Source organism: Prionailurus bengalensis, chromosome A2 (assembly GCF_016509475.1).
Source record: "Prionailurus bengalensis isolate Pbe53 chromosome A2, Fcat_Pben_1.1_paternal_pri, whole genome shotgun sequence".
In the NCBI taxonomy this organism is placed as follows: Eukaryota; Metazoa; Chordata; class Mammalia; order Carnivora; family Felidae; genus Prionailurus; species Prionailurus bengalensis.
In genome coordinates this window covers 20,995,490-21,010,701 of record NC_057348.1, presented here as the reverse complement: position 1 = coordinate 21,010,701, position 15,212 = coordinate 20,995,490, and the positions used below count along the sequence as shown (strand labels likewise).

The 15,212-nt window shown below is 46.1% G+C and overlaps 1 protein-coding gene across 1 annotated transcript; it reads right to left on the bottom strand.

The window, feature by feature from the left end:
* Positions 1-1,008: 1,008 nt before the first annotated feature.
* Positions 1,009-15,207, bottom strand: ALAS1 (5'-aminolevulinate synthase 1). Its single transcript, XM_043587507.1, is given in 12 exon segments — positions 1,009-1,317; positions 2,898-2,966; positions 2,969-3,059; positions 3,738-4,006; positions 6,510-6,674; positions 7,025-7,204; positions 7,759-7,943; positions 9,106-9,328; positions 9,745-9,894; positions 10,694-10,921; positions 13,861-14,080; positions 15,068-15,207. Coding segments are annotated over 11 exon segments (1,920 nt in total). The 5' UTR covers positions 14,060-14,080; positions 15,068-15,207; the 3' UTR covers positions 1,009-1,156.
* Positions 15,208-15,212: the final 5 nt, after the last annotated feature.

The following is a 15,212-nucleotide window of genomic DNA, read 5'->3' as shown; positions in this document are numbered from 1 at the left end:
TCAGCAGCGACCAGCTGGAACTGAAAGCCCAGGGCTGGGAGAGATCACATGGTATGAGGGAAGTGCTAAGTGCAATTAGAGATGAGGCTGGTGGGTACCCAACATTCAAAAAGGGACCAGTTCGTGAGAGAGTTCAGTGTTCAGGAGAGGCTGGTAGCACAGGTCAGAGAAGGAAGCTGTGAAAAGGCCAAGGACAGACACCGCAAAGACCACTGGGAGAGCCAATGAAAGGAAAAACATTGGATTTGGTAAGATAGAGACAAAATGTGGCTAAAAAAAAAAAAAAAAAAAAAAAAAAAGTAGCCTCCGCAGGCGCAGGACAGAGGACCAAGTGAGGCAGCTGATCGGGAAAGAGGCAGAACAGAGGGGACGGGCAGTAGCCCAAAGGGGGTCTAGACTAAGGGAGAGCTGGCTTATTTAGTGGGTGGGTGACAAAGCCTGCTGTAGGCCAATGGGAACAAATTCATGACCTCATGACTGAGGAGGTTAGAGGTGGTTGTAGGAAGGTGCTAGAAACCATAGGACCCAGAAAAAAAAGGAGTCAGACAGAGAAGCACGGACACGTGCACTGTCTCTGCAAGGGACACAATCACCAGGTATAGAGGGCAGACGGGCTGGAGGATTCAGTGGGGACAGACAAGCAGTTCCCTTCTGACTGCCCTACTTTCACAGGGAAGCCTGAGGCCAAGGCAGTAGCTGAGAAGGGAAAGCAGGGAGGGAAACCGCTGTGGCAGGACCACAATTAGAGGGGAGGAACTGGAGTGTAATGGCCACCACGGGGCCTGGCCTGCTCAGGGCCCCTCAGCTGCAGGGCTGGGGTGGCAGTGGGCAGTGAAGACAAAGTTGGGTTCACGCCGAGCAGGAGGGTCTGCCACCCCAGCCAGGTCCGCAGTCACTACCAGAGGACCAGGACATGCCCATCATTTCACGTATCTCAGCAATACAGACCAAGTTGAAAGGCATGAAGAAAAATGATTTTTCTGATTCAGCGCCCAGTAACAGGACCCGTCACTTAAACAAGAATTTATTTTCAGGACTGTGCTTTTACTATAGATTAAAATTTAATATAATTTAATTCACATATAAAGACAACTCTGGAGACTATGTGGATATGACATGGCCTGGGGTTCAGTGAGTAACTGAGGTCATGACACACTCAGGCCTGGGCAGATACCAACTTGCTCATGCCGGAGAAGTAGGATTTCTCTCTTTCACTCATCACTTCAAAATGCAGTGGCCTCCTGCAGAAGTTGCACTCGGCTGAGGAATGTGGCTTGAGTTCCAGACCCACTCTCTTCCACGTGGCCAGCAGATTCTCTGTGAGGAAAAAGTTTTTAAAAATTGAAGGGAGTGGGGCGCCTGGGTGGCTCAGTTGGTTGAGCGTCCGACTTCGGCTCAGGTCATGATCTCACGGTCTGTGGGTTTGAGCCCTGCATCAGGCTCTGTGCTGACAGCTCAGAGCCTGGAGCCTGCTTTCCGATCCTGTGTCTCCCTCTCTCTCTGCCCCTCCCCTGCTCTCACTTTGTCTCACTCTGTCTCTCAAAAATAAATAAATGTAAAAATAAAAAAAATAAAAAATTGAAGGGAGTATGCATGCAAGAGAAATGCAAACATTGGCCTACACAAAAAGTCAAACACTGGGGCGCCCGGGTGGCTCAGTCAGTTAAGCATCTGACTTCAGCTCAAGCCATGATCTCACGGCTCATGAGTTTGAGCCCCACATCGGGCTCTGTGCTGACAACTCAGGAGCCTGAAGCCTGCTTCAGATTCTGTGTCCCCCTCTCTCTCTGACCCTCCCCTGCTCGCACTCTGTCTCTCTCTCTCTCAAAAATAAACAAACATTTAAAAAAAAAAAAGTCAAACACAAACGTTGCCAGTGGCATTATTTTTGTAACAGTCAAAAAGCAGAAACAACCTAAATGTCCATCAACTGATGGATAAACACAATGTGGTACGTCCATACAAAAGATTATTCGGTATAAAAAGAAAGTGAGGATTCAGGCTACAACACAGGTGAACCCTGAAAACACTGTGCTGTAAAGAAGTCAGGCATAAAGAACCTATGTAGGGTATGATGCCAGTTATGTGAAATGTAAAGCATGGGCAAATCCACAGAGGCGGAAAGGGGTCAGCAGCTGACAGAGGCTGGGGAAAGGGGACGGCATGGCTGCTCATGGGTATGGGGTTTCTCTCCAGGGTGATGAAAAGGTCCTCGAATCAGATAGTGGTGACGGTTGCACAGCATCATGATGGACCTAAGACCCCCAGAACTGTGTACTTTAAAAGGGTGAAATTTGTGGTATGTAAATTATATCTCAATAATGCGGTTTTAAGGCAAGCAGGACCACCTGAGGAGGCTCAGGAGGCAGAACCAACCTGTGGCTGAAAGCAGCTCCTGGATCTCTGCCTTCAGGTTGGACATGGGGGTGCTGAGTTGGGTTGTACAGAACCACAAGCAGAATAAAACACTGAACAATTACGCTTATCAGAAGGTGTTGGGGGGGGGGGGAAGGAGGGGGGTTGCTTCAGGGACTGCACCTCAAGGGAATCGAAGCCCCAGGCCGAGCTCCAGAGGGCCAGGGCAGACTAAAGCCTTCAGAGGCCTCTCTCTACTCCCCAGCCGTCACCGTATATCTTTGAGTCACCCTGACAAGGGGGCAATGGAAACGGTGGGTGGATGAGCAGGCTCCCTCAGAGCTTCTAAAAGCAGGCGTATACCCCTTAAAGTGAATCAAAACAAACGTCTTTTACAGTTTTATACCATCTGAGAGCATTCTTAATTACCTGGAGAAAGAAACAGTTCTGAATGCCTTTGAAGGGCTTCGATTATACACACCGCAAAGACAGCTTTATGCAACTCTCCAGTGAGGAGGTCCCGGCACTCTCCAGGTACTCACCAAGGAAGTAGTTCATCATCTGCGGTGTGTGGTGAGGAGTGGGGGCGATCCGCAGGAGCTCCTCCCCCGGGGCACCGTGGGGTAATTGATTGCCTGGACATAGATGTTATGTCTGCTCATTAGTTCATCACACACTTCAGTGTTTTTCGCGGCATCTGCAACCTAAGTTTGACAACAGAAGGTAAGGTCACAACAGCGTGGACTGCCTCTTAGCAGCAATTCTAATGCACACGGCACTCAGGAGGCTCAGGCTCAAGCAGCAGTGCAAGCCTGCAACTTAAAGGGCCCAGCTGTGCTTTAGTATGGTCCGGGGGATGGAAACCACGTAAGAAGCCAATTTCACACTGATCTCCCTCCCAAGCTTCAACTTCAGTTGATGCCAGCTAATTCTCCTATCCAGGGATGTGCATACCGTGGGAATGAAGCAGCTTTGATTGTACTAGCTGTATTAATTCTACTAATTCAACTGTGACACCAACAGTCTACTATTTACAGTGGAAAGGGCAAGACCTATTTCAAAATTAACTGAATAAAAAGCCATACTTCAAAGCGAGCCAAGTTTAGGCTCCCGGAACTTTTCAGACAGAAGCTTTGTGTTTACCCTTTTAAGGCCAGTGTTGCGGAGAAGGAACCTCTGCTCTAGCCTGCTGGGTTCAAAGCCTTCATTTTCACTGTGAAGTCAGCCAAAGGCAGCAACGAGCAGAAGGCCACTGACTACAGCCCCCTGCCCCAGCAGCCCCCCTGCCTCCCTCAACTTCAAGAAGGCACGAAACAGAACATCTCACACGTCATGTGCAGAGGCACAGCCCCCAGCAAGTCCAGTCACAGATAGGTCATTACCCGGACAGGGATGATGTGACTGGGGCAGTGGACAACTGGGAGGCCCGCGTCCATGAGCATCTGCCTCATGAGCTTGACGTTGCGTTGGTGCTGGCGGCGAAGTGCCCGCCCCTCAGCACTCTTCAGGATCCGCACAGACTCCAGGGCTCCAGCCAGCAGCATGGGCGGCAGGGAGGTGGTGAAGATGAAGCCAGCCGCATAGGACCGTACCGTGTCGATCAGAGAACTCGTGCTGGCGATGTACCCTCCAACACAGCCAAAGGCTTTGCCTAGGAGGAGACAGCCACATTTACTATAGCAACTGCCCCTAAATGTACCAGCAAGACGCTGCACAGCCTTAGAGCATCTTTGTCTCCTCAATGTGCCCTAAGATTATAAAGTAAAGGGATGTCCACCGATTTCTGAAAGGGAGAAAGTTGAGGAGGTTATGAAAGGGTCCTCCCCTAATTCACATGGCCACGCTGGTATCTGACTAGGATCAAAGGACAGATCTCCACAGCAGGCCTAGCACTGAGCGACCCATCCCGTGCGCCTGAAGAGCATGCTGCTGTGTCTCTTCCCACCCGGACTGGCTGCTCCCCCAGTGGGCAGGGCGCCACCTCCCACGTTGTACATGGTACGTGGTGCATGCTCTCTGGGACAGGATCGGAATCGTGCTGCTGGCAATGTCCTCTTGCCGTGAGCATTCCCCCAGAGGCTAGAATGTAACCCAGCTAAGACATCAACTGTTTTGGTGTGACCAGAATGGTCTCCTACCTAAGTAAACACTGAACTCAGACAAGCAGCATCGCCCAGAGAAAAATGAAAACTCAGAACCTGTTAGGGTTGATTTAGGGCCCACCTCACTTTTTGATTCTCCTCAAATCCCTTTGTATAATCTGTAGCTCAAGTTTCAGGATTAAGGGCTCGAGAAGTCCTTCTAGATGTTAACATTGTGTTCTGTAATTAACATTCCTGCTTGAACCCCACACAGGGCTGGGTTGGTGTAAGCTCTTACAGTGGAAAATTTCTCTCTCCAGTCTGTTCCAGCTCACAATGACTACACCTTCACAAAGCCCGCATCACAAGAGCTCTTTGAAAGAAAATGGTTGCTGTAATTAAGACATACGAACAAGTGCTCTTCTCCTGGCAGGGGCTCTACCCTGAGACCCCTGACCTCTCCTGGTTTGCCCAAGGTTCTCAGCCCCTAGACAGTGCTGGTGGACACTCTTTTAGGCCCGCCCTTCCTTAATGCAGGCTGTAAACTGGCATTTCAGCAGAGTGCTACACGGGTCTCCAACTGCCTTTTTTTTTTTTTTTAATGTTTATTTACTTTTGAGAGAGAGAGAGAGAGACACAGAGCTCGAGAGGGAAGGGCCAGAGAGAGAGGGAGACAGATAATCTGAAGCAGGCTCCAGGCTCTAAGCTGTCAGCACAGAGCCTGATGTGGGGCTCAAACCCACAAACCGTGAGATCATGACCTGAGCCAAAGTCGGACACTTAACCTACTGAGCCACCCAGGAGCCCCTGCCTTACTAACTTTTGAAATCTTCAGAGTTTTACAGTTCACATTTTCATCTTAGACTCCTCATAGGCAAAGAGAAGGTCTATGGTAATTGCTTGCACATGTTTACTTCTCCACAAAAACTGAGGTAGGGCTTGTTAGCTCCCTTATACAGGTGTCCCTACTTTTCAAAAGTTGTTATGCCACTTTGCTTTTATGAAAGACCTACATTAGTACTTGGTTTTCACTCACCGGAAGAAATCTGAGAGGGCTTTCACTTTTATGAGAAAAAGTGGAAGGTGAAAATAGCCTCCAGTGTTTGGCACCGCGTACCCCAAGCAACGAAAGTGGCCCTGCCCAGCCCTATCCCCGGGAAGCACAGGCGGCACCCCAGCGTCAGGCCACCAGAGCTTTGATCTGCGTCTGTGAGCACCTGTGTCTTTGCTTTATGCCATCTTGTCTTACAAAACGTTTCAAAGGGACACTCCACTTTCAGGTAGTGGGGAAACCTGTATCGGTGAGGAAACTGAGGTGCAGTTCCAGGTTACACAGCCAGGGAGCTATGCAGATGGGATTTATGGCCAGCAGGCAACATGGCTACAGCAGCCAACCCCATGAGATAATGCTTCTCACCCAGGAGGAGCAGATACAGAGTAGCCAGAGTGAACTGCAATGGTCTCCATGTAGTGGGCACAGCGCTCAGTGCTTCACACACCTGAACCCGTAGGTCCCAACAAATGCTCTAAAACATGGCTAGGATTCTTCAATATAATGGAACAATCTGAAGTACAGAGAGTAAACGCTGTTGCCATGTAGCTAGAACCGCAACTATGTTTGGAATGAGCTCGGATGGCAACAAATGGTATTTGTCATATTAGGCTGTGAGATTTAATTCTGGGAATCATGCCTCCACGATTCAAGGGATTCTGCTCAGCCGTGCCACCACCGAGAATATACAAACTCATCCAGAAAGTGGCCCAGGCTTTAAATGCTATCACACTGTCTCTTCACCTGACCCCAGTTAGTCCTGGGGCCTTGATAGGAAGATACAACTTTATTTTTAAAAAATTTTTTTAAAGTTTATTTCTTTTGAGAGAGAAAGAGGGGCAGAGAGAGGAGAGAGAGAATGCCTAGCAGGCTGTGCACTGTCAGTGTGGAGCCCGGTGCGGGGCTCGAACTCACAAACCACGAGATCATGACCTGAGCGATGCTTAACTGACTGAGCCACCCAGAAGCCCCAGGAAAATATAACTTTAGTGCAGATTACAGAATGTGCAGAGTATACATACCAAGCGTTCCAGAAATGATGTCCATTTTGGGCATAACTCCGTCACGATCACCAATCCCTCCACCTCGAGCCCCATACAGTCCCACGGCATGGACCTCATCCACAAAGGTGATTGCTCCAAACTCATGCGCCACATCACATAGCTCTTCCAGTGGGCACACTGCCCCTGAGGAAAGAACACAGACTGCCTTGAAGAGCTTGCTACTTCACAAATTTCTGCTTGGTAAGAGTCAGTCAGAACAAAACAGCTTATGTTCTAAAGATATCATTTTTAATACTGGGAAAGACAATGAATTTCCCCCAGTTTCTAGTTTATCTAAGGTTCTCAGAGCCTAGTAAAAGCCAGAATAAAAAAACCTACATTCCCTCAAACCTATACAATGTCCACCAAATACGAATTCCTAGCAGAATGAAAAGAAACTGCAAAAACAAAATAAACATTACACTTTATTTAAAGAGTCCAGGCCCAGCTTGTTTTTCATTTAAGGTTTCAGACTGGCCTCTACTTAGACTTACCATCCATTGAGTGGACGGTTTCAAAGGCGACAATCTTGGGGACCGAGGGGTCAGATCTCTGTAACAGTTCTCTGAGGTGGCTGACGTCATTGTGGCGGAAGATGTACTTTGGCACTCGGCTGTTCCGAATCCCTTGGATCATGGAGGCATGGTTCCCAGAATCAGAGTAAATCTCACAGCCTAACAGGATACAAAAAACCTCACTATTTATCAAGCCATCTGCACCAAAGACAAATTATTTCCTAGACAGTCAGGGACAACAGACTTTGCCCTGAAAGTGCTGCTTTGCCCAGTAGGAAAGACACTGCTTGCCAGTTTCTTCCTGGGAAAACCATGAACTAGTGCTTCTTTTTTGAGAAGGCCCATAGGTGTAGAATAGAATAACCACTGGGCAGACAACCAATCTGCTCTTAAATCTGGCCACCTCATTCCAAACTTTATCAAAAGATAACTACAATGATTAACAGAATTCTTCAAAGGATTTTCCTAGCAGACAACACACATTTGAAGCAATTAGCTTAAGGACAGCCCTTCAAATCTGCTTCTTCATTAGTATCATTTGCTGCTGGAACTTTTCATGTGCAGTGAGCACTTGATGCTCAATTCAAGGAAAAATGCTCCCAGATACTATCACTGCTCTTAACTGTTTTTGGTAAGCCCTCTTTGTTGTCAATATCCCTGCTATTACTAGGAAACTCAAAAAACTCTAAGGCACCCATGACAGGCTTCCTTACCCGGCATCATCCTAGCCAGAGTGAACAGGGTCGAGTCGTTGGCCACAAAGCAGGAGGAAAACAAGAGTGCTGCATCCTTCCCATGTAAATCAGCCAGCTCCTGCTCCAGGTCCACATGGAATTTACTAGTTCCTGAAATATTTCTAGTACCACCTGCTCCAGCACCATGTTGTTTCAAAGTGTCCCTTTTATTTAAAGAAAAAAAAAAATTGGGGAGGGAGCAGAAAATAAATCTCATGGTTCTGAACACTATGTGAATCATTCCTTTCCCTAGGAGCTAGGATACTGAACCTTACATTGATCTAGCACTCTCTCATGGTGAAACCAGGAGCCAGAAGTTTCAACTGACTTCATCTTCAGACTAGGTGGCATTTGGTGTCAACACCAGGATGATGATACCCTGAGGATAACTCCAGGGATCAAAAACAAGTGTTCGTTTATCAATCAACTAAGTACTTAATATTAGCTGAGTTAATTTACTAAGGCTTCTTTATTCTGACAAATACCCTTCTCTCCAAACACATCAGTCGCTACATGGACATCCTGGATGGCGGTTACCTGAACCTAAACCCTCCAAAAACCAGTCACATAATGTTAGGATTTATCTATCAACACACCTCAGACTGGACTCTCTTTAGCAAGCCTCCTTGGAGACTTTGACAAGCAACTCTCTCAAGTGTCCTCAGCCAGGCGAACCTCCTAAAGAACATGAATGACAGGATCTACCATCTTTTTAAATGTCTTTTTGAAGGAGCTTTTCCTCCAGTGCTGCTAGATTTATAGCTCTCCATCCAAAGTTTCAGCAGGGATGCCTCTGTGCAAGGCTGCCTGGTGTTAAAGGCACACTCACTTAAGGAGTGGTAGTGGGTGAATAGACAGGAGCAGTCAATAAGCCAATAAACTTGAACCCTCATACACAAAGGGGCTCTACCAACTACTTGTGCACTCGAGTTCTTTTAAAAGTAATCCGCAGAGGGGCGCCTGGGTGGGTCAATCAGTTAAGCGCCTCTTAGTTTTGGTTCAGGTCATGATCTCACGGTTCGTGGCTTCAAGCCCCACATCGGGCTCTGCACTGACAGTGTGAAGCCTGCTTGGGATTCTGTGTCTCTCTGCTCTCTTCCCCCACTTGCCCTCTCTCTCTCAAAAATAAATAAACATTAAAAAAATTTTTTTTAATTAAAAAAAGTAACCTGTAGATATTTTCAAAGGCTGAGAATAGTATTTTGCTATGGTACACTTTCAGCTGCTAAATATTCCCCCCATAAAAGATCCAATCTCTCTAAATCATCAATGTCTTGCCAAATAATTGGCAATTTCAGCGGTATCTGAAAGCTGAGGGCTACTTACATGACTGCCCCACACACTCGTGGATGGCGACTCATTCCCAGGTAGTCATTGCTACACCAGACCGACACCTGCTTTTTGGTGATGAGAGAGTCCGAATAGTCATCCGCCATGGGAAAGATGTGTGCCCTCCGGTTCACAGTTTTAAAAACTCGATAGGTATGGTCATTTTTTTTCTCATCAATTTTCTTCTCAAAGAAACGATCATACTGAAAAGTAGAAACAGCTAAAAACCAAAGATGGGACAGTCTGATGGTTAGGAAGCACATCTAGGCTTTGGCAAAAGACCTGGGTTCCAACTCCTGCTTGGTCATCTAATGGCAGGGAGTTTCTGGACAAATTAATGAAGTACTCATGTGGGCAAGTTACATGACATCCTCATCTTGAGATCGTGAAGCTTTCAAATGAGACTGTGTATGTCAACTGTTTAATACAGGGCTAGGGCACAGAAAGGTAGGTATTAAGGGACAGAAGGCAGGTTACCAACAGGATTTGTATTTACTATGGCCAAGAACACCTACTTGTATCAAGCAAAACACATAGCTTTTAATCCACAACTCACCATGCAATCTTGTATTTAATCTAATGTATGTTTACGTTAAAAACCCTCTCCTGCATCAGGCAAATAACGATGAGACGTACATTTTGGCAAGTTATCTTGAAGAAGATGGGATACTCTTTCTGGTCTTTGCTTTCGCATGATATCCTGGAAGTTCTTCAGCAACCCACTTGGCTCCCCACTGTCGGTCTTCACACTAATCACACTGGGGTTCACTGAGGTTTGGGCAACCTCTGTAACAAAAGTAACAAGTGAAGGGAACCAACATTCTATTTTGAGTTCACAATATTGAATTGTCAAAATATCGTCAAAAGTGAATTACTGTCTAGTTCACCAAAAAAACTGATCATAACCAAAGTTAGTAGTAACTGAGTGTATGAAGTTTTCTCCCTCCCTTTTATTTTAATGGTCAACGCCTGGTGTTGTTTTCTTTTGTTTTCAGAGCTACCAGACAGCTTGAATAAACATTAAAGTCCAAAGCTTTCTAGCCGGTTGGCATGCCTTCCCCACCTTCCCACTCCACCCAACCCTAATCTCAATTTTCTTCATGGAAAACAATTCCAGCCATATGCATCATTTCTGCTGGTGAGGTTTTCTGGGGACCCTGGGTGTTCTGTGGACATAGCCACAACTGGAATTAAGGTTGCCTCTTAATCACCATCAGTAAGACACACAGCTTGGGAGTCCTAAGACCATCAATTATTGCAGTATTATTTTTTTACCTTTTATCCCACCAGATAGCAGGAAAGAAAGAAAGGGCAGTTTTGTAACAGCTTACACCATCAGGGTATTTTCAGAAATGAAGCAATTACTATAAAAGGTGATCATATCCTACACACACACCAGGAAGAAAGTCCCACATTTTGTCATATGGTCCTCGGACTCCAATCTTGATGACCTTCTTCCTTGGCCCTAAAAGAGGAAGTTTCTATACAAATACTACCCTAATAAGAGCTCATACATAAATCTGGAGGATCAAAAGAACCAAAAGGACCTCTGTACTCCTCCTAATGGTTCCAGTCATCTGTTTACCTTTCCTCACGGCATGCATTTCCTGCACATCCTCCTGAAGCTCTAGACTGGCTTTGCAGAAGACGCTGCTGCCCTTCTGGCTCATCTGGGCTGCCAGGAAAGGGCATTTGCTCGCAGTGCCCTGGCTTGTGGCAAGGGAGGGATGTCCAGACGGAATCTGTATGCCATCTGGAGTCTGCTGGGATCCATCAGGAGCCTGCTGACCCTCGGCTTTGGCAGTTTTGTCCTCTGGGGGGTGAAATGGAAAAACTGAAGCATCAGATCTGGTTGCACAACACGCAAGAAAGCCCCTTGTTTCTTTCTCTTATTGCCTCACAGAGAAGTTTTATACTTACTCTACCCCCACATTTTAGGCACACGTTGACTTTTATTAGATTCTGCTAATTGAACCATTTTCTCATCTGCCTCACTGGAATCAATGTGCCTGTGAGGAGTTAATTGGCATGATCCAGTTACCTTTCAAACCCACAGTATTTTTCCCTTATAAATCCACCAAAAGTAGTATTTTCTAGTTTCAGACAGCCAACAGTTCTTGAGATGGATTTCAGTAAATCTACCCTAATGACACACAACATATTTCAGGAGGGGACACACTCTTGAAGGTAAGGAGAAATGTTCATAGAATTTTTTTCTCTGCTTATATATATATTTTAATTTTTTTAATGTTTATTTTTGAGGAGAGAGCACGAACAAGCAGGAGAGGTGCAGAGAGAGGGAGACAGAGAATCTGAAGCAGGCTCCAGGCTCCATGCTGTCAGTCCAGAGCCTGACGTGGGGCCTGAACTCACAAACCCGAGATCATCACCTGAGCTGAAGTCAGACACTCAACTGACTGAGCCACCCAGGTGCCCCTCTCTGCTTATATTTTCAAAACACGTTCTTGACAAAAAGGCTTGCTGTTGCTTAACATACAAACTACTGATTTTCTTCTTAACAAAAGAAATTAGGCTAAAAGTGAACTCTTTACATTTTTGTCTAACAGAATTCAAAGTATTAGTATATGCCAAGAAAAAACCACATGGATATCACATACACAGCATCTACTAGCTCATCTAAATGCATCAAACTAGTTCACTGACTTAACACAGTTGGCTGGTAATTGTGCTTCTACTCACAATGACTCTCCTTTCCCCTGAAGCAAATTCATTCACCTTCCTTCTAGTAAAGTCTTATTCTGCATCTTCCTGGAATACTGTGAGTCAGAGGCTAACTTCTACAACTTGGTAAGATGTCTCAATGCAGTTTTCATTAAAATTTTCTATAGGGGCGCCTGGGTGGCGCAGTCGGTTAAGCGTCCGACTTCAGCCAGGTCACGATCTCGCGGTCCGTGAGTTCGAGCCCCGCGTCGGGCTCTGGGCTGATGGCTCGGAGCCTGGAGCCTGTTTCCGATTCTGTGTCTCCCTCTCTCTCTGCCCCTCCCCCGTTCATGCTCTGTCTCTCTCTGTCCCAAAAATAAATAAACGTTGAAAAAAAAATTAAAAAAAAAAATTTTTTTCTATAAAATCAAAAAATTGCTTTGAAGTCCATGTCATTCATTATAAAAGTAATACACATTCACTGTGGGAAATCTAGAAAAAAAGCATTCTATCATTCAAAACATAACCACTGCAGGCATCTTAGTAAATTATGTTTTTTTAAAAACATATTTTTTTACATATGTGCAAGTTTAAAAAACAGTTTTACTTATTCTGCATGTGCTTGCTTATTTTGCCCTTTTCATCATAAAGATCAAAATAGCCTGTGAATATCATTTGCAATGGCTGCAACATCTATCAAGTGAACAAGCCACGTTTTACTCAACTTCCTCTATACTAGGGACAGAATAGTAAAAGAGGATCTTGACTATTCAGGAAAAACACATAACTAACTCCTAAAAGAGTAAAGAGGAAAGAAATCCTACACAGGATTATATCCTTTCTGCTTACAAAAAAAAAAAAAAAAAAAACACTCCTTTCTTACAAGAAACACATCCAGAGAACACACCTAACAGAGTTTACAAGGTAAATTATTCTCTAGGATTAAGTGAAACCTGAAAAGCCACATCCTCTCCTGGTAGAGCCAGAGAAAAACTACATCCAACTCTGATCTCTTTATTAAAAAAAAATTTAGGGGCGTCTGGGTGGCTCAGTCAGTTAAGCGTCCGACTTCGGCTCAGGTCATGATCTCACGGTTCGTGAATTCGAGCCTCATGTCAGGCTCTGCGCTGACAGCTCAGAGCCTGGAGTCTGCTTCATGTCTGCCTCTCTCAAAAATAAATAAACATTAAAAAAATTTAAAGATTCATACATAAAATAAAGATACATGTATTAAAAAAATCACTAATGAATTCTATGATTCCATTTATGTGAGGCTTCTAGAGCAGTCAAATTCAGAAACAGAAAGTGGAATGGTATTTGCGGGGGGCGGGGGGGGGGGGAGTTAGTGTTGAATGAGCACAGAGTTTCAGTTTGGGATGCTGAAGAGCTCTGGAAATTGGATGGTGGTCGGGCTCTGCACTGACAGTGTGGAGCCTGCTTGGGATTCTCTCTGTCTCTCTCTCTCTGCCCTTCCCCTGCTCTCGCTGTTTCTGTCTCTCCCAAAATAAATAAGCTTAAAAAAAATTTAAAAACATATGAATGTACTTAACACCACTGAACTGTACATACAGTTGGTAAGAAATGGTAAGTTTTATGTTAGGTGCATTTTACCACAATAAAAAAAAATAATTTAGAAAAGAAAAAAGTTACAACTTTAAAAGCCAAAAGCTTCCACTCAATTTTGCTGCAAACCTAAAACTGCTCTAAAAAATAAAGCCTATTTAAAAAAAAAAAAAAGCCAAAGAGCCAAATATTTAATGAAGGAAAGGTTGAACTGGAACATCCCAACTTTATATTTATGTGAATGAGGTACTGATGAACACTAAAACTCCAACAGAAATCGAATACAACCCATAAACCTGTAAGGTGCACACTGGCCACCGTCTCACCTTTCCAGATGGGTAAACTAAAAGTGCATACTTGCAGGGTTAGGATGCCAACTGTGAGATAGTCCATGCAAAGAATCAAGCCTGACACAGAGTAACTCCCTCTGTTACTGTGTCCCCATCACCGCTGTGGACTAGAAGTGCTTCTAGTCTAGTGATGAATGCTAACACTGCCACCTCCTACTTTATTGCCAATGACACTTACTCTCATTAGCCGGAGGGGTTTCTTTGACCTGCTGGCAGTGTACTGTTGAAGTGGACAGGGCCCGAGGGGCTGGCTTGGCCCCAACTTCCATCATCTTAGGGCAGTTTTGGGCATAGAACAACAGAGATTTGCCTGCCTTCTGCAGAAAGGCCTGAGGCACTCTGGATAAGAATGGGCAGCGGCGAACAACAGTCTCCATGTCCGAGAGGGTGCACTGATCCTATAGAAAGACAATGAGTGACATCAACACTTAATAATCAGGCAAATACTACTGCAAGGTCATTGGGTTCAGGTGTTGCCCACAGTTTATAGCAAGGGTACCCTGGGATATAACAAGTCTCACATAATAATGTCTAAGGACAGCATTCATGTGGGACTCAACTAATTAGTGGTGACCATACTCTACCCAGGTCACCAACTTCTCCTTTCATTCCCCAGCTCTACACAAAAGCACCTGCAAAGCAACTTTACCAAGTGAAGTAAATACCGATGATTAACCACCAAGGGGCTGAGACAACAAGGGACAAGTCAGGAACAGGTTTGGGAGGTCAGAGGCTCCTTGAGGAAGATGCACAGTGCAGATAAAACACGTTGGCACACACCCAGGTGGAGAAGTGAGGCTAGGGAAGAAGTCACTGTCATTCATCCAGGCAGAGGACTCCTAGGGATCCTAAACTTCTCCTGGTCCTCACATCCCCAGACCCCAGGAAGGCACCCAGCTGGGCTCTGGGTCCCAGAGGCAAGGATTTCCCTGAGGTCATCCCCCACAGCTCTAACAAGACTAAACTGAGAAAGGAGGGGACATAAAGAAGGGCAGGAAAACGAGGGGAAGTACGGTTGGGGCTAACTGGGGAGAGGCAGGAACTATAAAATCGAGAGTGTTGGGTCTGGAGTTAGATCGTAGTCCTGGGCGGGGAGAGGTCAGAGGTTATCCGGGGGTTGAGGGCTCGAGAATAACGGAAAGAGTATGAGAAAGGAATTCTAAAGAAGCGGCCAGTTAAATAGGAAATGTAAGGAGGGAGCTGAATAGGGTACACTGAGGCAGCCCAATGGGCTAAGAATCTGGGAGATGAACGCTGACCCCGAGCAGGCAGGTGATGGGTGCTGTGGGGGATGGGGTCCCAACGTCCGGGAGAGCGGGGCGCGGGCTGGCAAGACACGCGGGGACTTCCTTGCCCGGCGCCGTAGCCAAAGCGCGGGCCCTCACCTGCGCGGGGGACTGCAGAGGCGGCGGCGGCTGTGGCGGAGTCGGCAGGCACCCAGACCAAGCAGAACCAAACCGTTGCCCTTGTCCGCGGGAACCCTCAGGCCGCGAGCGGCGTCGCCCTAATATACAGCCAGAGTGAGCGCCG